This window comes from Micromys minutus (genome assembly GCF_963924665.1).
Source record: "Micromys minutus genome assembly, chromosome: 9".
NCBI lineage: Eukaryota > Metazoa > Chordata > Mammalia > Rodentia > Muridae > Micromys > Micromys minutus.
The window spans coordinates 52,791,012-52,818,804 of record NC_137978.1 but is presented as its reverse complement, the minus strand read 5'-3'; the positions used below and the strand labels follow the sequence as shown (position 1 = coordinate 52,818,804).

General features: G+C 51.0%; 1 protein-coding gene across 1 annotated transcript in view; it reads right to left on the bottom strand.

The window, feature by feature from the left end:
• Window positions 1-3,794: 3,794 nt before the first annotated feature.
• UBR4 (ubiquitin protein ligase E3 component n-recognin 4) overlaps window positions 3,795-27,793 on the bottom strand; it is a 105,586-nt gene continuing 81,587 nt past the window's right edge. Inside the window, exons 86-106 of the mRNA XM_080921716.1 lie at window positions 27,563-27,644; window positions 27,134-27,307; window positions 25,296-25,417; window positions 24,423-24,620; window positions 23,762-23,842; window positions 22,889-22,976; window positions 22,339-22,466; window positions 21,313-21,420; window positions 20,816-20,935; window positions 20,019-20,209; window positions 19,530-19,703; window positions 19,144-19,243; window positions 16,657-16,875; window positions 15,827-15,940; window positions 14,046-14,188; window positions 13,551-13,676; window positions 12,235-12,429; window positions 9,967-10,191; window positions 7,308-7,398; window positions 6,506-6,668; window positions 3,795-4,166 (exon numbers count right to left, since the gene is read on the bottom strand). Coding sequence (XP_080777842.1) covers window positions 4,102-4,166; window positions 6,506-6,668; window positions 7,308-7,398; window positions 9,967-10,191; window positions 12,235-12,429; window positions 13,551-13,676; window positions 14,046-14,188; window positions 15,827-15,940; window positions 16,657-16,875; window positions 19,144-19,243; window positions 19,530-19,703; window positions 20,019-20,209; window positions 20,816-20,935; window positions 21,313-21,420; window positions 22,339-22,466; window positions 22,889-22,976; window positions 23,762-23,842; window positions 24,423-24,620; window positions 25,296-25,417; window positions 27,134-27,307; window positions 27,563-27,644 — 2,907 coding nt within the window. The 3' untranslated portion in view covers window positions 3,795-4,101. The remainder of the gene's footprint in view (window positions 4,167-6,505; window positions 6,669-7,307; window positions 7,399-9,966; window positions 10,192-12,234; window positions 12,430-13,550; window positions 13,677-14,045; window positions 14,189-15,826; window positions 15,941-16,656; window positions 16,876-19,143; window positions 19,244-19,529; window positions 19,704-20,018; window positions 20,210-20,815; window positions 20,936-21,312; window positions 21,421-22,338; window positions 22,467-22,888; window positions 22,977-23,761; window positions 23,843-24,422; window positions 24,621-25,295; window positions 25,418-27,133; window positions 27,308-27,562; window positions 27,645-27,793) is intronic.

Here is a 27,793-nt window from a genome sequence, read left to right as displayed (position 1 = left end):
TTTGGCTGTGGCTGCCCCACCTGCCTGCCAGGCTCCTGACCCGGCAGGACCTGGAACGAGCTGCCTCTGTGTCCAGCCAGTCAACCCAGGTACATGAGCAGGGCTCAGACTGGCTCCCAAGAGCTGAATGTCACCGGTAAGCTGTGCAGCCTTGGGCAAGTGAGCTGGCTTCTCTGAACCCCGGGCTCCTCCTTGAAACAGGAAAAGCAACCGACTCTTAAGGTTAGAGGTCATGCTAGAAACAGTGCTCTTGCAGAGTCAGGTGCTCAGAGTACTGTGGGGTTCCCCAAACAGCCTGACAGGATGTCCAGCAGGGACAGACTTGGCGTGGAGACTAATAAGGACAGCAAAGGTAGGCTGCTGGAGAGACTGCGCACCACAAACACGAGGGAGTCTCTGAATGAGGCCCAGAGAGCAGCAAGCACAGACGCCCCCTGTCTCATCCCATGAGGTGGTGGTCACTTTTCCCCAGATGTTTCCTGGGATCTCATCTGTCACCTCTGGCTGTCCCAGGAAGCTTCGGAAGAAGACCGCCCTATCTGCTGCAGGAAGTCAGGGTCTCCCACAGCCCCTTGGGGTCATGGGAGGGTGTGAGCAATGTGAACTGGGCCTGGGAGCCCAGGGTAATACAGTTGAACAGAGGATACGGGACGTCACGTGCCAGTTGATTTATAGGAGAGCACTGGCTCATTTCTGCACCCTGCTGTTCACAGGGACAGTCATACGTGCCCAGCGATAAGGGGGTGGCACTTAGTCCCTTTCCCCTCCATCCACTATCCCCACCCCTAGAAAAAAAGTGTCAAAACAAAAGGACACAAGCTGCTGGTACAGGGGACTTCTGGCCTGGCCCAAGGGGCCTGGAGGGCAGTGTTGACAGGCTGAGCAGCAGACGTGGCCCGGGGTCTGCACATGTCTGGTCCCTAGTCTTGCCTCTCTGGGCTTGTTGGGGAGGCCAAAGGATGAATGGCAGCCAAACATTGGTCAGGAAAGGGAGAGGCTCCACCTGAGGCAGGAAGCAGACCAGCAGAGGAAAGAATGAAAGGAAACCAAGCGCTGAGCTGAGCATGCGCACATGCAGGAGCGGGTCTGAGACAGTGGGGGAGCCGATTCCTAGGGCTGTTCCAGGATTCCTTTACAGCCTGTGTTGCTGTAGTGACAGTGCCTGTCAAATGTCACAATGAAGGGGAAGGGGTCCTCACATAAACAGAGCAGGAATCCCACCCTACAGGGGCCCACGGAGGTAACCATTACCCTTGGGAAACCAAGGGCTCAGGTTACCCAGACCCACCTGTATACCCTGTCTCACCAGGGGATTAGACACCAAACTAGTTCTCTCTTAGCTCTTCCCTCCCATGATGCGTCTCCAGGTAGGCTCCTATGGGATGTCCCCCCATACCCCCCTCCTCACTGGGATGGCTCCAACTTTAAAGTATTAGTGTCCTGGTAACTTCAGACAAATAAATGACCCTAAAATCAGTGAGAGGGGCTATTTGAGATGGGGAAAAGGTCCGGTAGTGGAGGCACCCCAAGGCTGTGATAAGGGGGGCTGTCTCCCTCTGAGAACCCAGCACACTTGAAAGGCCTGCTTGGGCTCGGCACAGCACTTCCTCTGAGAGGCACTACCACCATCCAACTCAAACACAGAATGAAGGCAGAGCCTGGCCCCACCACACGCATACCTGGGAAAGGATGGAGTGGGGAGGGGGCCTAGTGGGATTTGGACACACAGCCTCCCCCTCCTCCCAAATAGGATCCTGTACTTGGAGAGCTGGAGGCCGGGAGGGACATGAGGACGGCAGCACCAGTGGTTTGAGTAGTGTGAGAAGGGCCAATGGCCTTTCTGTGGAAAGACTTCAGCCTTCACCATCACCAGGCACGACCGGCTGAGCACCAGGGCTCGAGTGCTGTCCTCCAGTGCTCCCGCCGAGGGGTCGCAGGCATGGGTAGGATGTTCACTGCCCAGCCTGTTTTCCACTACAGTTCAGACACAGCCAAGGCCCAGCATGGTCCTGCAGAGCTGCCTTGTCAGCAGCTCCTCTGGGATGGTGCAGAACACTGGGAAGTGCTCTTTAGACACACGGAGAAGAGCTGGACAGTGGAATCAAGACCCTTGGAGGACTTGTCCTGGGTACTCTATCGCTAGGGGATGGCGTGCTACTCAAGTGAGCAGAACGAGGAGAGGGTGGCAGCTCCACTGCAGACACGAGCATGTCCGTCAGCTGTCTTCGGAAGGCACACAGCAAGCAGCTGAGGGTGTTAAAAGTCTTTTGAGAGCTTCAAGAGAAACTACTTCCAACAGAGGTCATTACTGTTGAGCCCATGTTAAAAATGCCCAGGGAGAAGAGCCAGATGCTCATCTGTGAGAACGCTCTCCTATGCCTGGCTTCCCAGTTGCCTCAGTGGAACTTCCCCGAGGCAGTTTCCGCCGCATGGCCATGAGCCCTGAACCCCAAGATGTTTTGTTTGTACCCCAGTTGTCTCAGTGGAAAACTGTGAGTGCCTGGTTTCATGTTTGCTATTTATCTGCTGTTGCTATGTTGTGAGCTTACTCAAACCCAAAAGCTCAGCTATAGTGGGTCCTTCTCCAGAGGTACAGAGCAGACCTTTGCAAGAGGTAATAATAAGCAGGAGGAACCTTCTAAAGGGCCTCACGCTCTGTGGCTGTGGCTAGTCTTCTGATAGTGCTGCATTAATGAGATATGACCATGAACAGGGCGTGGGCTATGGCAGTCCCCTCTGCACTGGCAGCCTCTGTCCCACATGAAGCTGCTCTAGTTGATCTCAAGTAACTGACCCTCCCTCAATGTCTGAACTACCTCTCTGGAGTCCAGCAGGACAGACAAGTATGTGTCAGGGGAACCCCTCCAACTTCCTTGCTGAACCCGAGTTACATGAGAAAGAGCTGTACAATCTAAGCAGCTGGGAAAAGAAGCCCTCTTCCCAGGAGAGATGTCTTTCCTCCAGGGCGGGCGGGCGGGCGGGCGGGCGGGCAGGCAGGCAGGCAGGCAGGCAGGCAGGCAGGCAGGCTCCTCAGCCCCAGGTAGCATCAGGGAGGGAGGCCTGTTCTGGTCGTTCCAGGGCTAACTCAACTCTCAGTTGTTTGTGCTCTGGTCTGCCAGGGCTTTGGAACAGGACTCAGCAAATTGCCTTTGTCTCTCTGTTAGATTTGTCTGTAGAAGTCATCCAAAGGGGACCAGAGGCACCACAGACCCAGATGGTCTGGCCCAGGGACCAAACCTTGTGAACCAGACATTCAGAGGGGCTGATGTCACCAAAATCTTTGGTTGACTGGCCCTCTGGAACAAAGAGATGGGAGTTAGCTAGCTCTTCTTCCCCACAGGCTGTGACTGGGTCAGCCTCTTGCTTAAGTCTCTTGAGAAAGGCTCTTGGGAGCCAGGAAGTGGGAGCGGGTCTCAGAGGTCTAGAGAATAAGTTGAGAGGCACTTCAACTGTCAACTGAGGTCCAGCGGGACTTGGGTGCTGGATCAGTGCACAGGCTCTTCCCTGGACCGGTGGGCAGGCCAGCAGTGGACACGGCTATTCCCACTGTTCTGACCCTTCCCTGCAGCCTCTCCTCTCTGCCTGGCAGCTAGCAGGAGACTGAAATATTTTCAAGGCTTTTGAAGTAGATGCTGACCAGGGCCTACTCTGTTGAGCCCACTTTTGGCTAGGGACAAAAACCCATCAGACCCCAGAGAATGCAACCCAACTCCAACAGTCTTCCTGGTATGCCATCACAAGGCTGTGAGTTCACTGGAAAGCACTGGGCAAGCAGCAGCTGGACCCTTTCAATGTGTACTAAGTCATTCATTTATTTCAGATGTGCACACTCAAGCTGGCCGGAACAGCTCACAGCTCCTAGGTACGTATAGGTCCTTCAATGGCTTGGGTACAGACAACTTTATAGCCAGCGCAGCACACACACACACACGCAATAGAACAGGAAGCCTACAAACCCCAAGCCACTCCAAGAAAACTGAGGGAGGAAGGGGTGCTAATGCAGCATCCGTGGGGGAAATGAGTGCACACGGACAGATGAATGAGGGGAGAATGCAAGTTAGCTTCAATCTCGTCACCGCAACATCATTTCCATGGGGATGGTCAGGGGACAGAGTTCAACAGGTCCTTTAGGAAGCTCTCAGGATCGGTGATTTCTGACAGAAGACCTGGAAAGCAGAGACAGTGTGAGTGGCCCCACCAAGTCACAGAAGCCTTGTTCGCACACAGAACATACTGTGCCAGCATGTTCCGATGGATTCCAGCAATGGCGGGCAGGTGGTCACTGTGTGTGTGACTAACAATCTGTTCAGAAGTGGGTGCTGCCAGAGACAGTGTGGAGGAATGGAGGGTCTCAACCTGTCCCGGTTATAAAATACTGGAACTCATCCCAGACTGGCCTCAAACTCACTATATGGCTGACGACCTCTGAACTTCTGTGCTACTGTGCCTGACTCGTGGTGTTGGGGACAGAACCCAGTGCTTCATGCAAGTACTCTTCCAGCTGAGCCATACTCCCCTACCCCAGAGCGGTGACTTGTGTGTCTTTCTCCACTGCCCTTACCTTTTCTAAGATTGGGCTCTCACTGAACCTAAGCTTGCTGCTTGGCTAGACTGGCTGGCCAGTAAGCTTAGCTCGGGGATCTTACCACTGGCAGTTTTCCAATGCTAGAGTTACACCGCCACCTGCCTTTATGGGGTGCTGGGGATCAGAACTCAGACCCTCATTGCATGGCTGAGCCATCCTCAGCCTTTGTCATTTAAACTAGCCAAAGAAAGGCAACCGCTGAAGGCTGGAGGACAGAGCAGAGCAGGCCTTTTTGATTCTTCTGGGCTTCTGTCCCCACCACAGGCCTGGATTCCTAAGCAAGCTGCCAGAGCTCAGGGTTCCATTTCTTCAGCTTTCAGAAAAAGACAACAGGGATCCCTCCTGCCATGGGAACTAGCCGAGGCTGGCCTTCCTGGAAGAGCCCAGTGCACTCTTACACAGAGTGCCCGGCCACACACCTGACCTAAACACTGAAGCCTCGACTTAAACATAAGCATCCAAACGAGTCACAGCCAAGCACCTGCAGAAATGAGATGCAATCCAGCCAAGCTGTTTCTCTTGGCTCTGGAAGGTGTTTTATCTAAAAGCCTGGCCTTGCAAAAGACGCTGGAGGCCCTACTGCTAGGGCCCATTTGGGGGTGAGGCCTGTGGCGGGTGAGTCCTTCACCCTGGCTACCTCTTCTAGTGAGCTTTGACTTCCATGGTCATTTCGGCCACCTCATGTGATGAGCACAGAACTTGGCACTGAGGACACAGACAAGCTCTGTGCTCTTGCTCAGAACCAATTCTGAGGGAAACCGTGAGCCTGCTGCCTAAACAGGGAGGCTGGGAAGACACAGTCAGGGAGAATAAGGAGCTATGAAGTAAACAGAGGTGAGCAAGGGAGGCTAAGGCAGCTCAAGACAGCAAGGCAGACTGAGAGACACCATCCCAGGGCAGAGCACCCACTGGGCCATGAAACACAGCCTGAGTCTCCCCAGTGCTGGGCAGACAGGCTCTCAGACCCTCAGGTCTCCTTCCCAGAGGATACAAAGATAAGATAAGCGGGAATGTTAACAGCAGCATTCACTTGGCAACAGGGCCTGGGGATTTCCCTCTCCATCTCTATACAATTCCCACAGTGAACACCAGATACTGAGAAGCAGGGAGCCAGCTGACAAACACAAGCTGGGCAGGCCCAGTTACAACTGCTTTGGTGCTCTGTGCCCCTCTAAGGCAGTGCTAGTGGAGGCTGTGGCACACAGTGCCTTGGGACCCAGGAGCTGGAGTCTGTAATCTTGGCTTGGTCTTTCCAAGTCTGAGCCAGGTCACACCCTGCCCCCATCACTTTTTTATCTATGAAATCCAAGTAAGTGTTATCTGAGTGACCAATCCGTACAGAGGGAGCATGGCCTAGAGGGGCTGGGAGCTGAGGCACACCTGCTCCCATGTCCCTGGCTGTGCATGCTCCAGGTGCTCCCCAATGACTGCCTCTCCACCTACTGCCCCGGGCTGGGAGGCAAGGAAGGCAGGAGTGCCCTTTCTCCTGCTAATTCTGACTAAAAGTCAGAACCAGGAGCTTCCACACTCTACCCACACCTGCTTAAACCTGCAGAGTGTCTATTAACAGCACAACAGAATGAGGCTAAGCAGAGTAGCCCAGAACCCTGGACTCACATGCCAGCCATCGAACCTTGAGGCACCAGCAAGTGCATGCTGCATTGTCGATTTCTCATCTGTGGGTGCTTTCTTTTTTTGGGGGGGTGGGGATGACAACAGGGTTTTCTTTCCTGTGTAGTCCTGGCTATCCTGGAACTCACACAGACGCAAGTCCCACTACACCTGGCAAGGGGCTGCTTGAATGAACACCTTTCCTATGACTGGAGGTGGTGCTCTGTGAAGATGAAGGTAATGGCCAGTTCACTGAGGCAGACTTGGGCTTTGCCCCAGAGAATCTCTACAAGAGAAAACTGCACTGACCTGCTGCATCGAGGAACTCTGAGAAGGTCTCCACTGGCATGAACTCCTCCTGGAAGGTTTTCAGGGCTCTGTCGGCAGCTTCGTAGATGGGCATATCATTGTGGCGGATGTACTCGGCCAGAGAGCAGGACCAGCCACCCTCAGTGTTACTAGTGGGCACCTTCTACAAGAATCAGTGGGACATGGGGCCAGGTGAATAACTGAATGGAGCTGGCTTTCTGTGTCTAGTCAGCTAGACCATCTCAGCGCTATGGAGAGCCCACCCAACATATAACAGACCCTCTGGAAGCAAAGAGGTCCTGTCTGCAGGGTTCACTGACCTTGCTCTCTTGAGGCCCACTTTGTTTACACAATGTTCTACATGATCCCATAGTTTTCAGCATGGAATGGCCCCACGCCTGCATTTCTGAAACCAGGATGACTGATGAGCTCTGACTAGACCACTCCACTGATGATCAAAGGCCTCACTACCCTTCCCCCAACAGGTGTGGATCCAGGTAGACAGTGGGCCATGTAGGGCTGGTTGATTCATATGGAGTGGAGTGTTAAACAAGAACAAGGGCAGGAGTGTGCTTAGAGCCTAGAGTTTTCTGTTTGGAGGGTGCATGACAAAGTGGCCTCAGCTGCTGACAGCTGGAAGTGCAGTTCTGAGCTGAGGGTGTTCACCTCTCTACAAGTGGAGACTTTCAAGGACAAAGAACCCAAAGTCAGTAAGGAGCCTCGAGATGTGGCCACCAAGGGGGTTTGGACAAGGTGCACACATCTCACAGCCAGAAGCTGGCTGGGCCCTGAAGCTCCTTACCTTAAACATGTTATAAATGAGATCCACGAGAGCCCAGAAGAGCAGGGAAGAACGGTAGGCAGAATAGTCCTTCACCACCTTGTCTGTCAACCTGGAAAAGCAAAGCAAAGCCTGTCCGTGAGGACCCTGGAGGACCCTGCAGAGATGAACAGAGAATCTGGGGACTGAAGGCATGTGGCCTGGCTCCCAGGGCTGCTGCATCAACTCCACCGACAGTCCAGCACTGTCAGACTGGGGTACCACAACAAGGAACGCACCTAAACATGGCACTCAAATGCTCTACTCAAGCACAAGGATTGAGTGCTCCCTTGCGCTAGCCCCTCACAAGCTCCCGAATGAAACAGCACCTAACAATGAAGTAGGAAAAAAAAGGTTCCAACTCAGGTTTTCCCTGGCACCAGAAGTAATCTACCAGAGAGCCGAATCAGCCAAACATAGGCTCTGCAGAAAACCAGCAAGCTGGTAGAAAACCAGTGTTGAGCAACGTGACGTCCATGACTGCCCATGCAACTACTCAATAGCTCTCAAATCCTAGAGTAATCCTGGAGCTACCCACACACTCCTTCATCTCTAACAAGTGTCACCTGCACGTGACTTGACACAGGCTTAAAGGCCAGCTAGTGCCTGGGAACACTGGGGGTGCCTCTGTCAAGGTCCACTGCCTATGGCAGACAGCCCTCCTGCCCCACCCCTTATGAGGAACCATCTCATTGGACTCTAAGGTTCAGAATGCTCCAACACAAGGCGGGGTGGGTAACATTTGCAGCTGTGGAAAGTGAAGGACAGGTAAGCCTAGACCTGACTTAAGATCAAGCCCCACATCTCACAATACTCTGGTAGAAGAGTGTTCATTCAGCATCAACTACTTGTTTAGTTCAGGGCCAGTAGAAGCCTAGTCAACTTCTAGGCTAAAGTATCTGCTGAATCCACTTCACTCAATGTTGAAAATCAGAAGGCATTAGCTTCTCTTGAACTATAGTGTGTGTGTGTGTGTGTGTGTGTGTGTGTGTGTGTGTGTGCTCGAGAGCGCGCACGCACGCTATGTTCCAGCCTTTAAAGCTGTAGTTTTGTGTATCTGTTATGGCCTCCTACCCCAGAGTGTACAAGACTGCAGACAAAATCTATTGCCAGTAATGCCACCCACCTCTAGAATGAGAGACACCCTCTACTGCCCTTGGCTCAAAGAGCTCTCCTTCCAGGGTGTCCCAATCCTGGGCAAACTCTCAGCACCTTTTCTAATCTGTCTAGCAAGAGCAGGCTCTGAGCCTGGACCACAGCCAGGCTTGGCCTTCTCTGCTTTGCTAAGCATAAGTCTTGGGTGACCCTGCCCAGCTTAATTATTTACAGCTAATTAGGAAAGGTGACTAAACTACAGAGAAAATGGTAATGCCTAAACACAGATTAAGCTGGATTTCCTAATTAAGCCATGACCAAATGAGCTTTTCCTCAACTGCTGGGACAGGAATGAGTTCCACTCTCAGCTGAAAGCACAGCTCAGATGGTTTAGGCTCTACTCTGCCGCAGGAGCCTGCCTGATAAACAGCCGTCCTGTGGATCAAGAATGCAATTCCTGTCTCACTTAACAATCCGGGCATCTGAAGACCTAACTTGACTTCAAGCAGCTGGTTAACTATTAACACTAGGGCTCCTGGGACGGCCAGGCGATGAAGTGTTTGGAATGGGGGCAGGAATCTAACACTCATTTCTTCCCACTTGGCCCAAACAGGCTTCTCTTGGCCAAATTTAACAAGACAATAGCAACTTGGTCATTCTGGGAACAGGTGCTAGAGCTAATAGAGGTAGAGACCCCAAGTGAACTAACTCATCAGGTGCTACTGTCCCACAGGGCATGCCATCCCCATGGCTGGAAGGGAACCTCCTCTGCTCCCTTACTGGCCTCTATGTGTGGACATGATCCCTAAGTCTAAGCTAATGAGCTCAGAGGCTATGACAGGACTACACAGGGGCACCTGGCACTCAATTGGCAGAAGCAAGGTACTAGGCCACATGCTACACTTCTGCTCCCCAGGGTGGGCTAGGGTCTATTCAGGATCACCATTGCCCAAGTACTGGCTACATGTACTCTGCGAGCTATGACCACAGGAGTTTGGAAGGCAGGCTGGGATCTCACTTGCAGATGGTTCTTTCAGAGCCCCCATCTAACCCAAACTTCAATGCAAAGTCAGGAAAACAAGGACCACTTCCTGTCTGTGCTCCTCTGTTGAGGTGCACGATTGCAAAGAGGGTCTAGAAGGCTTGAGGGATGTGGGGCAGGAAGGAAGGACAAGCTTTTAGTCACTGGAAAAGAAATCTCCAGGTATAGTCACACTGAAACCTCCGTAGTTTGCACCAAAGCCAGCAAGAGCCAGAAAGTCAGGCTCCCTAGCTTAGCCTCACTGGTTTACGAAAGTGCCTCATCCTATCTCTCTAGGCCTCACTGTTTTCCCGCTCTGAAATTTAAACAGATTCACCTTTTCAGTGACTGAACATGAAACCCAGAGGGGCTCAAGCAACTGTCAACCACCAGACTAGACACTTGAGGTGACAGGCTGGAGCCAGATCAACTGCCAGGTCAAAGGAGTAGACCTCCCACAGACACTCAGGACTGGGAACACACTGGAAGGCACTGAATCAGCAACTTCCCAAAGCACGTACTGACCTGGTAGCTCCTCCTGGAGCGACGGCCCGGGCATGTGAGGTCACCAGCAGCCTGCGTAAGATCTCCACTCGAGTGGCTTTCCACTGCTCAGGGGGGAGGACATGCAGGGCTAGGATGGTGAAGTAGTGGGGGCCGTCTACATCGAAGGCACTCTCTGTCCACTTCTCTCTGGGCTGCTCCAAGAAGCCTTGGAGGTTCTTCTCCTCCCGGGATGTTGCTCGGGTCCTGGAAGAGAAGAATTCTAATGGTAGCAGGGAACGGATGGGGTCAACCAGGATGTCACCAGGCAAGCTTCTGAGCTTGTTGAACTGCCTTCCGCCTCCTCCTTTCAGGTCTGTGACTGTTGGGAAGGCATGATTACCAACTCTCCAATATAGACTTGTCCTAATTTTTCTAGAAGCCCAGGGAAGTCACTGAGCCAGTTAAGAGATAAAGTTGAGGAGTGGGTCCCTAGCACAGGCAACGCCCGCCTTCTTCACACATCCCGTTATGTCAACATGGTCTGCCTTGCATGTGTCCCTGGTACCCAGGCTCCCTGTTTGGGTTGTTTGCTCATGACCAACCCTCTCTCCCTGTCACCAGCACTTTCTTTCTGGTGGGCAGCTGTTGCTTGCCTGAACTGTCAGCTGAGGACCACACACGCTGACTGCCAAGCATCACTCTCGGTGCTCAGGTGGATTCTCTCTCAATCTAAGTGCCACACCAAGCAAAGACTAGACTGAGGCCCCAGCCTAGCTCTAGAATCTGTCATAAGCCCTACTCCTCTCTCATGACAAAGTCTTGCCAGTGGCTAGGAATCTCCAGCAGTGTCCCTGTAAGTTTCAGATGTTAGCCTATGAAGAGAAGACGAAACAACACCAAGAAACCCAGTGTCCAGATAGCAGGCAGCATGGCCATAGTCACAGGCTATAAGATATAGGAAGATGGTTCAAAAATACCTTGCGTTTTTTTGCTCCTGTAAGATGGGCATGCCCAGACATGGCTGGAAGCCTGTATCTCCATCCATGTGGGGAAGCTCAGCCATGGCAGGTTCTGCTCAGGCTCGGATTTGCTCACTTGGGCAGCAAACTTGCTTTTGTGAGTGAATGTCCCATCAGAGGTCTAAGTGCCTTATCACAAGCTCATGCCACTGCCCAAGGGCTAGCGAAGGAAGCAGCCTGTGGCTGAGGTGGCTTCAGGGTTATCCCTGCTTGGCCAAGGCAACTACAACAGAGCTGACACCTGAAGTCACCAGTTTCATCTGGCGGGGTCAATCCTGGGAAGTGTTTTCTGCACGGCTCTCTGCCTGAGCAGTCCATTCTAGCTCTCGACTGCCAAGAGACATGTCTCTGCAAAACCCTCAGCCTTTGTCAGGGCTCTAAGAACACTGGCAATTAGCACTGAGGCCTGCAGCGGGATTCAGACAGTAGAAGGCCTGTGCTGTTGGCAATGCCAGGTGTCTGTTCTGATAGTCAGGGCATTTGCAGATGATGTCATGAGCCCTGCCCGGAGATTTAACAATGAAGCCTGCAGTCTCAAGGTCAGACTTTATCTTACAAGGAGAAGTACAGAAAGGAAAACAAACTGTTGACAGGGAAAGGAAGAGACTATCTGTCACCCTGGCACCTCAATAGAATAGTAGCCACATGTCTTCCCATGGCTACCAGTTCTACCCACGAGAGCTGCGAATCTCTGGGAGAAGGGTCTGGTTTGCCTCCAGTCAAATAAAACTCAAGACTACAGGCACAGAAGTATCTTAACTTGCTTCTAAGCCGGCTGTGGGTGGGATGGCTTCTGCCCCTCAGAGTCCTCTTTAAAGCCATTTCTAGCCCCACAGATACAAACAGCTCTTTCTTCCTGGCTACATTCATGTTCAGTTGCTTTCTCAATATTCAACACTCCTCTCTCTCATCCTTGCTGGGAACATTACTGACGGGCTCAGAAGGCAGTGTTCCACTCACACAGCCTTTAGACACACTGGAAACCTGCAGCTGTGCAGGCTGTGCCCTGACTAAGGATTCGATGAGGCTCTCACCTATGCTCCCTCATTTGGAGAGTGGAAGCAGCAACTTCTCCTTACCTGCCCCCTCTGAAGATCAGCCCAAGACTAGGCCCAAGTGCCCTAAGTGGGAAGCGACAGCTTTGGGAAGGAAGTTAGTATCATTGCTATATTCTGCAACCCTCAACTGTGGATTGACAGCTCCTCCTCGGTAAAGGCTGGGAGATCTAGCTAAGCAGAGGTGCAGGGAGTGTGAACCAAGGAGGTGGCTTGGGCTACAAGGTACTGACGTGTTCAGGACGTAAAGCACAGTGTGAATGATGTACGGGATCAGGTGGATGTTGCTCTCCCGGCCGCCACCTCCGGTATCTGCACTAAATGACTGCTCCATGGCGAAGCGCAGGAAGAGGAGTTTGATGTCATGGATGTTGAGCTGGTAGGTGGGCTCCCGCTGGCCAGTACACTCCTGGAGGTAAGTGTTGTGCCTAGGAAGAAACAGAGTCACCATGACACGGAAGACAGTGTCCCTCTCTTTCTGGACACCTCAGCCTGCTAACTGCAGAGGTCAAATGGGGACTCTCAGGAGGACAGAGCCCAGAACATGGCTGCTGTGGCTGCATGCGAAGCTCTCAATATTTTAGTGTGTGTCTTCACACACACTAAAAATGCACCTCGGATCCCATTACAGATGGTTGTGAGCCACCATGTGGTTGCTGAGAATTGAACTCAGGACCTCTGGAAGATCAGTCAGTGCTCTTAACCACTGAGCCATCTCTCCAGCCTTTTCTTTTTTCAAGACAGGGTTTCTCTATGTGTAGCCTTGGTTGTCCTGGAAGATACTGTAGACCAGGTTGGCCCCAAAATCATAGAAAACTGCTTGCCTCTGCCTCCTGAGTGCTGGGATTAAAGGCATGTGCCACTGCCACCCGGCTGGGGGCTCATTTCTTAACTGACAGATGTCATAGCCATAAGTGGTGACATTTTGGAGAAATGTGAAACTCATTCTGGTGACAAAATGATTTATCCTTAATGATCTTTCATCCTACAATATGTTGGTTTTTCCTCCCTGAACCAATGCACAATTGGTTCTGCTTTTTATTAACTGGGTGGCCCTAGGGAAGTGACTCCACCCTTGCTCCAGCTTGCACACAGCTGAGTGTGCTTTCCATCAGCACTGTCACAACTGTCAGGGGTCTGGTGTACTAAGGATTCCGCAAGGTTTCCCAAACACACGAGAACCCCAGACAAGACAGAGAGGCCTTAGAAGGAACTACCCAACCCTCAGCTGCTTTCATAATTTAAACACCAGAGCCATAGGCCATAGAAGTGGACTCTGGGAAATTCTGACCCTAAGGACTAAGTCAGGGGTCCAGGAGGAGAGCTAATGAGAAATTTTACATGGTACCCAAGAAATGGAGGACACTGGTTTCACTCAGCAGCTCACTTTAGTCAGCCCCATCTGCTCAGAAGAGCTCTGTGGCCAGCAAACGCAGACAGACATGGATGCCCAGTGAGCTGCCCAGTGTCACTGGGGGCCAGGCCGAGCTGGTTTCTTCCCATCTCCTGGAGACTGCCCCTTTCTGCTATGAAAACACTCAACACTCACCTTGCTAAACAAGTGGCAAAAGCCGATTCAGGGACATGGGGTCCCCAGACCGGAAGGAGCCCATTGCACTTCGTGTTGGCGTTCTGCAGGGCAGCACTCTCCCACTCTTCCCGGCCTCTAGCCAACCTGGATGGGGACAGGGAGGAGAGCAGGGACAAGCAACTGCTGGAATTAACCCAGTAATGAGGCACTGAGTGCAGGGGCTTGCCAACACTAGCCCTGTTCCTAGGAGATAACTAGCCATTTGTAAGCGCCATAGGTCAAGGCTGCATTAGCTCAAGCAAGAAGATGGCTTCCATTAGACTTGGCTGAGGCTAAACATTCAAAGCCTAACATGAAGCTATGAAGGTTAAGGTAGACACCCTAGTGCTTGGAGACCAGAAAAGCAGGCTTGAAGCCTTAAAGCCCCATAGTCAGTAACGTCAGCCCCCACCCAGCCCAGGCCCTGAGCTGCGGGCCCACTCATCTGAGAGTTTTGCAAGAGCCAAAGCCTACCTGACGGCAGCCAGGTGACAGTCGTAGTGCACAATGTTGAAATGGGACACAGTGCTGTAGCCCTGCTGTTTCCGGGGCTTGTTCTCCATCTCCTCCAAGGCTACCCGCTTGGTAAAAGTGTAAATGCCTAAGACCTTCGTGGGCTGCAAGACCAGCACAGAGAGGAGGAGTGAGGAGAAATTCCCCGCTAAGGATGTGGCAGAATATTTGGTCTCATTGTGAACCCTGAGATTGTCTTATTTACTGAAAAGCACTATTTCTAGTTGTGGTGTGGCTCAGCCCTTAGCACACACCTTTAATCCCTCTGGCTGAAGTACAGATATACCCTGAGTACAAACCTTTTATTCCAAACAGTGAAGACAGCATTAGTTTGGAAGCCCCCATGTTTGAAAGTGATCTAATTGAGTAGCAGACAAGGTGACAAATCAGAGAAAGATTTGACAGAACAAGATATGTCCAACTCTCATGAAGGGAGAGAGGAAAGGGAAGCTACTTAAGAGAGAGCAGTACAGAGAGGAACAAAGAAGAGCTGTACAGAGACAGGTTGAAGACAGAACAATCTAGACACAGGTGAAGACAGAATGAGCCAGAGAACGAGAAACCAGAAGAGTAGAGTAAGTTTCTAGGTCAAGCAGAGCAACTCAGGAGAGGCAGAGAGAGAAGCCAGACTGAATCAGTGTGTTAAGGAGTTGAATCAGACTTCAGAAAGAACTAGAAAGGGGTGAGCCTATACAGCAGTAAGTCAAAGAGGCTAAAAACATTCTAGGTCTAGATTAGACTGTACGGAGGCGAGAAGCTTCCTGGACTAGGCCTAGGTTATTAGACTGAGGCAGTGAGTCTCCGAGATGACAGTTATGTAAGGAAAATAAAAGTTACTTTTACACAAGGAGCCGACAGGACACGGAGGATGGAGTGCCCCATTCAGATGGGGAAAGCGGTCACTCTGGTGTGAGCATCTTTTGCTGTTACATACTCATATGAGGCCCAATTTCTTGGGGGCAGTACTGAGAGGAGCTGGGGTACCATGAGATCCCACTGTAGGGTTACAGAGACCCAGCAGATCCCAATATCCCACTCTTGAACCTCCAGAACCACGAGCTAACTAAACCTGTGTGCAGATGTGTTGCTCTAGGAGTGGGAGCTTGTGCCTTGAAGCATGCTAGGCAGGCAGCCTACCACTCACCCACACTCCCAGCCCCAAGCCTAGACCTTCCTCTGTGTGTGCATCATCTATCTAGAAGGCAAGAACATAGCACCTCCATGGCTGCTTGCTTCTCAAAACTTTCAGGCAGCTGTATCAACCAAACAAGACACTTTCCCTTCCCCTGCCCAGGAGCAAGGAGGCTACCTGTGCACTGCTCCTTCCAGGTGTCACCTCATTGGACACACTTAAAGAGTGGGGCTCAAGTCGATATTAGGCATCCTGAACAAAAGCACTGCAGTGTGACCTGCATCAGAACCTCAGCTGGACCCTGACTTTGCCATGTGCCCTCTGTGTTCTTACACATCAACTGGGGCCTTTAATAGGGTTTAAAGACATGACTTCATGGTCTACCCAAAGCTCTGCTTGAGTGCCCTGGTTGTTCCAGGTGCTAACAATGTTCATGCTCAGATCAGTTGGCCTTCCTGCCTTCAAGACCAGTAGCTGGTCCTATGTCATCTCCCAAAGCACAAGCCTATGTCAGTACAAAACGGCTTGCAGGAGACAGACGTGTAGACACAGACAGGCTGTGAGAGCACAGCCTGAGCATGTGCAGCCACCCACTGCCCAGGATGCGCACCTGGAACTTGTACCCCTCCCTGCAGATGCAGCACGTGAGTCCCGGCTCCTCAATCAGCTCTTCCATCTGCTTCAGGAGCGCAGTCTTGGTCACCACCTGACCCTTTTCGTTTGTCTGGAGAAGAACACAGGCAGCATGTCATATGCCCTCACCCTGGCTTGGGATGATCAGACACAGACATAGGAGTGCTGTGTGGAGAAGAGGCCTTCTGCTGTGCTGCGCTAGTAGGCTAGGCAAGTGGCAAACCACTAAGCCACATACCTGCCCTCTCCACTGCCTTCTGTTAGGGGAGCCCTACATTTGTTCAGGAGCCGCCAAAGCAGAAAGCTGGCATGCTGCTATGTTGCTGGTTGCTACCAAAAGCCCCTTCTGTGCCAGCTGCCATGCTCTGATCATTTACTGTCCCCAGCAAATGTCCAACTGCTGACACACAAGTTTGCTTGTTAAGACAAGGGTCTTCCAGGGTCACCACTTCCTTCATAGTAGGACAGCAGAGCCCTTTGTGTTGACCAGATCCTGTGCAAAATCCTGTTCAGCACTTAGTAGCTACCTGTGGTGGCAGTATGCTTTATTTTATCTGGAAATGGGTATAGTGGTGTCAAGTACATCGACTTGTGAGGCCTTGCAGTGTTGGATGCGCAGCAGTCACTATCTCCATTTTTACCATCTGCGTGAACCTGCCAGGCCACTTTACCCCAAGTGCCCCCTCCCCAGCCCCCGGTGTGGCACAGCAGTAGCATAGCTAATTCAGGTCTTCTTCCATGAACTCTCACACACCGTCAAGCCCAGTTCTGCCTGTGGTGGCCCTCTGTCCATGGTGGGGACTTTACCGTCATGCCCAGAGTTCCCAGAGCCTTCTGCCTCATGGCCATGGCCATGCGCTTCTTCTCTGCCCGAGTCTCCCTGCGGGCTGCGTCAATCTTCTTGTTCACATCCGGGTGTTCTCTCAGGGCCTCCAGCAGGTTCTCAGCCAGGGTCCCAATGCCCTCGTCACTAGATACCTGCTCCAGCTTATGCAGGCTTGTGATGGAGTCCGTTCCAATCAGAACCTATCAAGAGAGAACCCGTGAGATGTAGGTGTGTAGTCATGGAGGTGACCTTCCACTAAGGCTTGGTCAAAACCTCTGATCATCACCAATGTGTATAACCTGTCCAGTTATGGACGGAGCCTGCCACACAGGCCCAGTCAATACACTGCGCCCAAGTGCACAAGCTTGTCTTGTGTCACTGGCTTCACAGAGGTCAGAGTGCCTGGGAGTTTGGCTTTCCAGTAACCTCAGATTAGTTCTTTCACACATTAATTCTCGAATTTCACAAATAAAATAGGGGTGTGGGGGGTGTGGAGAGGAATGTCAAGGCAGCTGTAAAGATGGAAGGTAGACAGTGCATGAAGCACCCGGCAGGACTTGTATGGGACAGAAGCCCTGGATTCACAGGAACTCCTCAAGTTCTGCATATGAGCATCTGCAGCCATCAAACCTGGTGCCAGTTCTCCCAGCCTACAAGATACTAGAGCCCGTGGGGGTAGAGATGACAAAAGCTAACTAACTATCAAGCCCGTTCTTTTAGGGCCCTGTGGCACTATGTGGTGGGAGCTGAGGCAGGTGCAGAGGAGAAAGGCCTCCAGGTCAGTTTGGCGGGTGGTCTCACAGCATCACTTAAAGCCCTACTTGACATCCGTTAGTGGTGGAGTTACCCTATGTGTGGTGAAAACTGAAAGCAGCAGGCCCAACCTCGGAGGTGAAAGCTTAAGCTGGTGCCTCAGATCACTCACTAACTCGTAAATCCACCCTCACTAGAGGAACTCACGCCTCAGCAAACTGCATGTTATCTCATGCCTCTGTTCCTAAATGCTGAGTGAGCCCATATTTAAGACTTTGCAAACTTTTCCACAGGCACCCACACCCCAAACTCAACATCCTAAGTGTTCACTGTGAGCATGCATGTGCGTACATGGAGATATGTGTGAAGCTCATACACAAGCAGGGAGGGCAGCACACACACACCGGCAGGACTTTTGCAACCTTCCTCTCTGCACCCTCAGTCTCTCTGTCTCCTCTGATGGCACTGCCAATTCCCCTCATCACTCAACCAAAGGACTGGACAGAGTTCTGAAGCTGCCAAGCGACCCCCCCTCCAAGCAGCCACTGGCCAATCATCACAGAGCCCAGCACCCGTCCATCACCCCGTCCAACCTCTTGGTAGCACATGTAGCAAGCGCTGCCCTTGTGCGGAGAGCCACACTCCTATGCTGAGTATAGCAGTGCACACCTGGAGTCAGAGGCTGAGGCAGGAGAACTGCTAGGAGTTTGAGGCTAGCCTGGGCTTCATGGGGAAGACCTGGTCAGCTAGGGCTACACAGTAAGGTATGTGAATAGCTATCACATGTAGCCCTTGGCCAAATCACAGCTCTGTTCCTCAGTCTCCAATGTAAAGTACAGCTGTTGTAAGGAGTAGAGACAATGTATGCAAAATCTTACTACAGAGGCCATCAACTGTGGCTATCTACCAGCAGATCTGAGTAAGACCTTCACTGTGTCCCTATACTTTGGGAGTAGTTACCAGAACAGGCTGTCAGATGACAACACAGAACTATACTCAATGGGAAACTTTATAAAAGCAAAACAATTAACTCTGGACTCTCAAAAGGCAGCATTAAACCATATAGCATCCACCTAGAAAATGGAAGATACAAAGCCACTTCATGTAAAAGGTCAGACAAGACTAGAAAAGCTGTGCAGCATCATTAACCAGCAGGGAAATGCAAGTCAAAACCACAGCTAGGACACCACACTCAGCAACATGACTGGGGTAAAAAAAGACAGGAAGTGCATTGAAAAGGCAGAGAACGGGCCACTCACCTGCTGCTAGAAATGTGAAGTGGGCCTGCTGCTCCAGAGGAGTTTGCAGCACCTTGTAATTGGTGTGTGTGACAGGTCCATGTGAGCACGTGTTTGTGAGTGGAGGGGAGAGGACACTATCTGATCCAGCTCCTTCCACCCTTGTATGATTCTGGAATCTAACTCAGAAGGCCAGCTGCCTGAGGCAGTGTAGGAAATGGTGGTGATGGCATTTCAGACTTCCCAGTGACTGAACCGGCAGCAATCTCAACTGTCATGCAGAGCTCTCCAAATTCACTGCTACAGGCGAGGCCCTGTGTGTGGAACTCACCATGGAGCACACACAGGGAACTAGATGAGCCTCATGCACTATGGGTGACCTGCTGGCTCTACACAAACACTGTTCACGACTCCCTCCTGTTACCCATCATGCCTGTTGCCTGCAGAGTGAGGTCCACAGACATGCTGGTCACTCACCTGGGTGGCAGGGTGCTGCATGGCCAGACCCCGAAGAAGCCTCAAAATAAATGGCAGAGCAGGGCGAGACAAAAACTTTTTCCAGATGTCAGCATCCAAACTACAAGACAGACAAGGGTGCGTCAGCAACCAGGAAGCAGTGCTGGGAACCTGCTGCTGATTATGGCTGGTTTGAATAGGATCCTTTTCAAGAATGTAATAAGGAACCACTAAGGGTAAACCCAGCTCAGAAGCCAAATAAAAACAAGCATTTGGACAGAAGCAGAAAAGCCTCAGGATTCCACAGTGGCTGGACATGTCCCCAAAGGGGGAGGGGCATGGGGCACAGAAAGAAGCACTACACTAAGATGCTGGGAAAACAGCCGTGTGCCTAGAGGGTGCCTTACTTCTTGGCACTGGGAATGTGCTTCTTCATGTAGTCCAGGGCATTCTGGGTGATTCCCTTCTGCAGGATGAGATCCTTCAGCTGATGACCATTGCTGTTGTTCTTGATACCGGCTGCAATTTTGCAGAAGCAATCCAGGAAGACTTTGTCATCCCCACTATGGTCTTCATCATACCTAGGAGAGCATAAAGAGTCTCAGCACAAAGGCAAAGCTCAGTTACCCTCTTGGTTAACAACAAGGTGAACAGCCCACAGGACCAAAGCTTCCATTGTTCTTTTGTATCTTCAGGCCCTTTCCCCTCTCATACCCTTCCTCCTACTGCTTTACACTAGGATTTGGTGACTGCCTCCCCAGCTAAACAAAGCTCAGACATGCCAGATCGTGGACATAGACACTCAACAAAACTAGGCAGCTCTGCTCAGCAAGACTAGCTTGGGATTTCTGTGGGCTCTCCCCGGAGGCTCATTGTATCAAACTCTAAGTTCCTACTTATCAAAGCTGCAGTATGGCTTGAACCGCTCCACCAGGATCTGCATCTTCTCCACCTCTCCAAAGGACAGGTATGGGATGATACGCAGCAAGCCCTGCAGTACACTAGGGTTGGAACGAACAAAGGTGCTGTTGATCTGGTCCAAAAGCATCACCAGTTGATCCTTGTCACCTGTGAGGAGGAGGTTGCCCTGCAACGGAAGAGGGTGGGAGTCAGGATTGCCAAGAAATGACTCCCAAAAGTTAGTCACTCTCACTAGACAGACTGCTTGCAGGGGAATAAGCAGCCTGGGTTCCCTTGATGAACTTCCCAGCTACTGTGATGGCTCTTGGGTGCCAGACTACAGCAATACAACACCCTCCTTCCCCAGGAGAACAGAGGAGGCTATCTACTCCTGGGAGCACAGGTCTGGCCAAACCAGCAACCCCAGGAGGCAGAAGTTCCAGGTGCAGACAGGGGAGACTGCACTGCAGACTGATTTGAACCCTAGGCCTGACTGCATCAGTCACAAGTCAGGTCAACTGCAGAGTGAAGGGCTGAACAACGACACTGCCTACTTAGCCAGGTCATGCCGGCTTCCATTAGTGAGCACCTTCAAACTGATGGAGTATCCTTGGCAGCTACATTTTCCTGAATGCAAAGGCTTCAGGCTAGGCGCAATGACATCACCCTAAGTACAAACTGGCCATTTCTAACATGAGAGGGTTCAGCCATTCTGGGCTGAGCTCAGTTAGCTTCAGATAAGCCCACTGCAGGTTCCCAGTGTCTGCAGGCAGAAGGACGAGACCACACTCACCTTGTCCTCACTCAGGGGCTCTGCGTTGGACTCATCTAGAATGATCTCCATGATGCTTAGCACCTGCTCAGCCACAGCTGCTCCTCCACTGTCCTTGCTCTCTTGCTCAGCTACCAGAGCCTGAAGGGGAGATGCAGGGACTCTTAGGACAAGATCAGAGTCACTCACTGGTGAGCTCCATTACTTTCCATGGTCCAAAGGCCAGGGGCTGTGCGTGTGTGTATGCGTGCGTGTATATGTGTGTACATGTGTGTGAGAGGAGAAGACAGTGGTCTCATTCCTGGGTGCCCTGAGAGACACTACATTTTGCAGTGTTGATTCTGTTCTACAGAATTCCTGCTCCTAGTCTTGAGTCTACACTCAGCAAAGGGTCAGGAAGCTCTGAAGAATATTCGTGGGAGCCATCTGGAAAGCCAGCTGGAGGACCAGGCCTGGAACTGCAACCTCACAGGTGAACCAAAGTTCCCTCTTCATCGTCTGTAGCCCACACTCCTTACCAAGTTTAAAGTCCCCAGCATGACATTCAAAGTGTTCATTTCCAGCTTGACCAACTGTTGCCGATTGACTTTCACCTTCACACAGTAACTAAACAGCTTCAGCAGCACCTGTGGAGAGGCCAGCCCAGAGACCCATGAAGCACCCACGAGCGACGGTGTACAAGCACAAGTGCTGACGACATGTCCACACAAAGTGGAGGGTCTAGGCCAGTGCTTCTCCACTTTCCTATGCTGTGACCCTTTAATACAGCTCCTCATGCTGTGCTGACCCCACACGTAGTTTTTTTGTTGTTATTGCTCCTCTATAACTGTAATCTTGCTACTATAATAATGAACTGTAGGGTAAGTATCTGATATGCAGGAAAGCTGGAATGTGATTCCCAAAGGGGTCGAGACCCACAGGCTGAGAACCACTGTTCTCAGTCAGCAGGCACTCCTCCTGAAGAGCAAGGAGAGGAGGCCCTGAGCTCTCATACCAGGTCAGCATCTTAAATGGAAAAATTCCTGAGTTCTCTGTTCCCCTACATAATGGAAGTGATAGTGGTTCTTAATAAATCAGATGGTGTCCCACTGTCCTGGGGAAACCTAGCATAACAAGTCTCTGAAGTAGCAGCAGACAGAACATCCCAACACACATAGCCTATGGAGGCCAAAACCAGATAGGCCATTTGAACGACACAAGAGTGTTTGTCCTTGTACAGCCCACAAAAGATTTTAGTGAAATCTCTGTGGTGACTCTGAAATTCCGACTAGAGAGACAGATGACCCTCCAAACAACAGCTCATGACGGAGAACTGAGTCACATTACAAGACTGATTTTAAAGGCAACCATAAACCAACAATGACTGGCACAAAATCGATTATGGGGGAGAAACAGTCATGGTTCCTGAAGGCCAGGCAAAGAACAGTGAGACTTAGATGTACAAGGTTTGGGGAAGCCAGCACTAGCACTGTCTCTGCTGTACCACACTGCCCTCTAGCGTTGAGTAGCTCAATGACCAAAGTTTCGCGGAGACCCACACTCACCGTTAGAAGGTGGCGTCCCTGTTTAAAGTCTTTGACTCCTGCCAGTCTGTTCAGCATGCACTGCAGACCCCCACACTGGGCCATCACACCAGCCATCCTGTACACCTCTTCTTCATCTTCTTCTTCATCTGGGAGAAAAGGCAGACCAAGAGGAGCAGAAGATCAAAATGTGAGTTAAGTGCCTAGATCAGAGCACACAGCCCTTTCCTTAGCTCGAATTAAGGTTGTTACTACAACCTATCTGCACTCACTCCCATAGGGGCCTTGCTCAAAGTTTAAGTCACCTACATTTTCTGCTGTTAGAGCAAAGTATAAGCAAACACCACTGTCAATGGAGCAGAGTCAAGACAGAGAGAGATCTGAACACAAGCCTGCTAACTGCATCTTTCTCTTGACAGCCTGAGTGCTCTCATCCCAGCAGGCATCTGAATCAGTCCAGATGTCTGCCCTTTTCCCCTACACCTGTGATGCAGACATGTCTGTGATGCTGGGACATGTCTGCTCTGGCCTGAAGTCCAATATACAGCTTCATATGTGCAGAGGGCTGTACCTGTGGTGGAGTCCAGGGACTCAATAAACTCCTCGGTGGCATCGCCCAGTAGTCCCCGCATTCGATAAACAATCCTCATGGGCTCTCCCTAAATAGAGAGAAGTTGCAAAGATAGACTCAAGAACAGGCCTAGAAAAAACTGTAAGACTTCTTCACTCTTGGACTTGTTCAATGCCTTGGTGAAATGAGCCTCCATTTCTCTAACAAGACAGGGACTGGAAGTCTTATGAAACTCAAAGGCTATAATTCAGAGTGGAAGAAACTCACTCTGTTCAGTGCCTGCTGCAGGCCAGGCTTTGTGAAAAGCACTACAGACACACAATCCTTTTTGATTCCATTAGAGGACTGGGCAAGCAAGCGGTCCAACATCTATTTATTTCCTGATTCTTTTGTTTCAACAGCATACTTGACTAGGTTCAAAGTAAAGGCCCAATTCTAAGACCATGCTGATCTCAGGAAGAGCTCTCTCTGCCCACAGGGGACCATAATCCACAGGACACAAGACAAACAACTATATCTGAACCAAAGAATGTGGTACAAATTTCAGGAACCCAGAACAGGTGCGTCACTTTTTGCCCACAGACAGACCAGAGTCTTCATTACAGAGAGAGCTCGTCCCAGTCAGCAGCCTAACACACACACAAAGTCTGCAATGGACAGGAAGGAGCTGTTGGGAGAGTCTGCGTGTGCCAGGCACCAAGCTGGGGACCCAAGAAGTCCAGCCTCAGAGAAAAGCAGAGGCACAAGGTCATGCATGCCTCTGTGACAGGATGAGACTTCTCCAGGAAAGGAGTAAAGTTACAGCGACCGTACTTAGTTCTGAGGGCAGAAAGGCAGCCCACCCACAGCTGGAGAGAGAAAGAACACACTCACCTCGTTGGTCGTACACCACACCTTCTTGTAAACCTCAGCCACAGGAAGGTCCAGACTGATAATCTTATTGTTCACTAGGAGCTGAAAAATGGAGGAGAGATGATGACAAGTAAGGCTCACTGGTTACCCTTGCGGCTCATCACAGACCTCTGTCGACGCTCACCCTCTAGGAAAATGCGTGTCCATGCACAGCACCCAGCATATTGTGCATAACATTGGGGGACAAACGTTTAACTCAACATGGACTCCTTTCATCTAGAGCACCAGAAAAAAAAAAAAAATCACCTTTGCCTTTAATCATACAGGTGGTAACAACAGACCCAAGTTGTCTGTCAGAAGCTGCAAGGCTCTGGGCATTAGCAGGGGCTATGACCCATGTACTGGTGTCAAAACACCATGACTCCTGGGGCTCCATTAATCTGCAATCTCTAGAAAACGCTGTCAGAAGGAATGGTGACAAAAGACTACCACAGCTCCATACAACCATCAAGCACCCTGCTGTTCCATGTGAAGACTGGTCAGAGCCCCTCGTCCTTCCATCAGATCAGGGGAGGAAGGAAGGCGGGAACCACTAGAGACTTTACAGACTAACTTCCTACAAGGTTAATCAGTGGCTCAAAGCTGTGCTCCTGGTAAGTGACCAACGCAGCCTGCCTCTTACCTCCATTCCACTGTCATCCTCCAGAAGAGCCACCAGGTCACAGTCCTGGCAGATCTTGTTCTTTATGTCCCTCATAAGAGGCCCAATGCCTGGTTCATTGCTGCTATATGGGTTTCCGGGCATCCTGCCCTGTAGAAAGTCCTCTTGCTGGGGGTCCTTCTCCAGGGTCACGAAGAACTCAGTGACTTCATTTTCCTCCTAAAGGATAGAAAGAGGAACATGTGGAATGAGAGCAGCATTGAGCGGTTCTGTGGGTACCAGAATGAACATTGCCCACATGCTAAACATGTTGACTGGTCGGTGGCCAGAGACCATGGAAATCACTCAAAACACCATTTGAGCAGCCTAAAGATCACGTGCTCTTCACAGACTAACGGGAGAGTGCCTAACGACCAGGGAGACAAGATATTAGTTGTCTGGTGAGATGTGGACCAGTCTGAGGCCAGGCAAGATTCACTGGAAACTTAGAGGAGGGGCTTCTTTCTCTCTGTGACATGCTCTGGAAGGCCAACCCTGATGCTCTTTCCTCAGTAACCAAGGATGCTGTTGTTTCCCTCAACAATGAGAAAGGTCTCTGAGCTAGACCACAGGAAGGACAAGCATGAAGAAGAAGCCAAGGTGCAGAAGAGGAGGATGGCAATACACCCTACTCTACCGAGGAACTGCTGCCGCCCCTGCAATGGGAGGAGAGGTTTAACTTTAAGAACGGCTCATCTTGGCCTTCATGTAGAAAGACCACTGGCTTCCCTCGTTAGAGGAGGGAAATTAGGAAGCTGCTTCTGTCAGTGGATCTGGTGATAAAGACACTAAGTTATCCACCATGTGGGCAAGTCGCTGAAGCTGACACCCGTGGGGAGCAAGCACACTGCTTACAGGGTAGATGATGCTGCACAGCCTCTCAAAGATGAACACAGGAGTCCGGTAGTCATCCAGATTGTAGCGCTTGGCTGTCTCAATGCACACAGCCATGAAGGCCTTGGTTTCCGACTCTGTACCTGCCAGAAAGCAAAGTGGTCAAAGGAGTTAGGGAAGAGTCTCACCTGCATGAGCTGAGCTGAGACAATGAAGCACCTTCTCTGGCAGGTGCCTCCTGCCTGCTAGGTTTCTGAATGCTCTATACAATAACATCAACGACACTCAATGAGAAGCCCTGCACCCCAAATCAAGCCATGTGCTTGTTTTGGTCTGAGAGCATGACTTTTCTTAAGGAGAAGATCTATACCCCTGTGACCTAGCATCCCTTTGCCAAAACAGGCTCTCAAAAGCAACACAGGACTTCCCTTTTGGGTAGTCAGTCAGACAGATGAAGTTGGCTAGCTTATCTTTTCACTCCCGCCACTTGAAAACAAGTTCAAACAAATTATCAGTGAACTATTACGCTAGTGAAGAATAAAAGCCCACAAAAGGAAAGAATTCAGGGCTCCAGAGAAGCAGAGCCCATAACAGTTTGGGTCTGCAGTTTTAATTTCCATGGCCTGTCAGGAGCTGAATGCTGGATACAGAGCCCTCAGTCAGCGGAGATGAGGAGCCAGCAGGAAGCAGCCTGCACCCTTCTGACCATTACACATCTGCTCCCTCAGCAGCACATCTAGTTTTCTTGTGAAGGTCAACTAGAACCATGTTCCCTTCTCTACAAACACAAATGAAGCCAAACAGTCCTTCCTTTTAATAAAGGTAATGGGGGAGGAAAAAGCAAGGGTTAAAAGCTATCCCCTCCTACATGTGGCACTCAAACTCCACACTCCCTTCAGAGTCTGAGGAAGTTGGATGAAGGCATGCCAGGGACAGTCTAGAGGCCCTTACAGAGGCAGCAGTCACAAACCCCCATGGTGAACACCAGCTTGCATGGGGCCTAAAGGATGTTTATTCTCCTCTTTGCTTTAACTGAATTTCACTAATATCTATGTGTGGATCTGCGTGTGTGTGTGTGTTTGAAGTTCGGGCATCTTTGGAGGACAGAAAGAGGATGCTGGATCCCTTGAGAGTGACCTTGAGCTGTCTAACATATTCTAGAACCAAAGCTGGGTCCTGCAAGAACAGCAAGTGCTTTTGAGCAATAAACCATCTTTCCGGCTCCTCTCTTGGTTTTGTCTGTAGCACAGGCCAATCCTCTTGCCTCAACCTCCCAAGTGCTGGGATAACAGGCAGGTGTTATCATTCCTTGCTTCTAAAGAGTTTCTATAATAAACTTTCGAAATAGGAAGTCACAACTCCAATCTTAAAATACCAGTTTGAGAACTCCATCTAGGAACCAGAACAGCAAACACCAATGGGCCCAGGAACTTTAAACTTTAGAGTGACTGATCAGGCACAAATATGCTTCATAAACGTGAATTTTACCTTGGCTACAAAATCTAGAGCTGTAAGAACAACAGCAGATAAACAGGATGAATGATGCAGAAGAGAGACACAGATAAGAACAGGGTGGTGCTCCACAAGAAAAACCTATGGAGAACACAGCAAGGCCACTGACGAGAGTCAATGAGAACATGATGACTGGAGACACCACCTGAGATCTCCACCCCTCCCTTCTCTAGGAGCTCAACACAGGAAAAACACCCATGGCCCAGCTCCAGGACTAGCACCAAGCACCACCACGCTCGAGTTGGGCTTCTCTCCCAAACCTGAGAGCCGTCACCTTTCGGTGCTGTGGTGCTAAGAAACAACACTTATGTGCATCTCACCAATTCCAGGCTTCCAGGTGGGCTTACCTGTGGTCATGTCCTCCAGCATCTCCAACAGCATGTCCTGCGTCTCATCGATGAGCTTGGTCCTCTGCAGCACTAGCTTCCGCAAGCACAGGTACCCATTCAACACAGTGCCCACCAAGCGGCTCTTAAAATGCCTCTTGATGGATTCCACCTCTACAAAGGAGGAGAGGAGGCCTGCGGGGACAGGAAAAACTGCCGTTAAGATCTGCAGGACACAGAAGGCCTGTGCTATCCAAAAGAAACAAGAAAATCAAAAAGCAAAGAGATGCCCAATGAGCCAAATGACTGGCAGTGAAGAGCTCAAAAGTGCAGACCCATCTAGTAGGAGGAAGTCCCAGAGAGAGACGTCCACTAGCCCCAGGGGCAGGAGCTCAGGCTTCATGCATCCCCAAGACACTCAAGGGAAGGAAGGGCTGAGTGGCTCTCTACCTGTGAGACTCTTGAGGGCATATCCCTGCTGCAGATCTGTACTCAGGGTGGCCTCCTCCAAGGCCAGCAGGCGGGCGATTTCCTAAACAGGGTGACAAGCAGTGTGATGGGGCCACATCCACCACCCCAGGACGCAGTCCCCATCAGAGGCGCTCAAAAGCCACACATCCATTCTCATCCCTGAAAAATGCCTTTCCAAGAGGCCAAAGAGGCTAAAGAACTGCTGAGGGA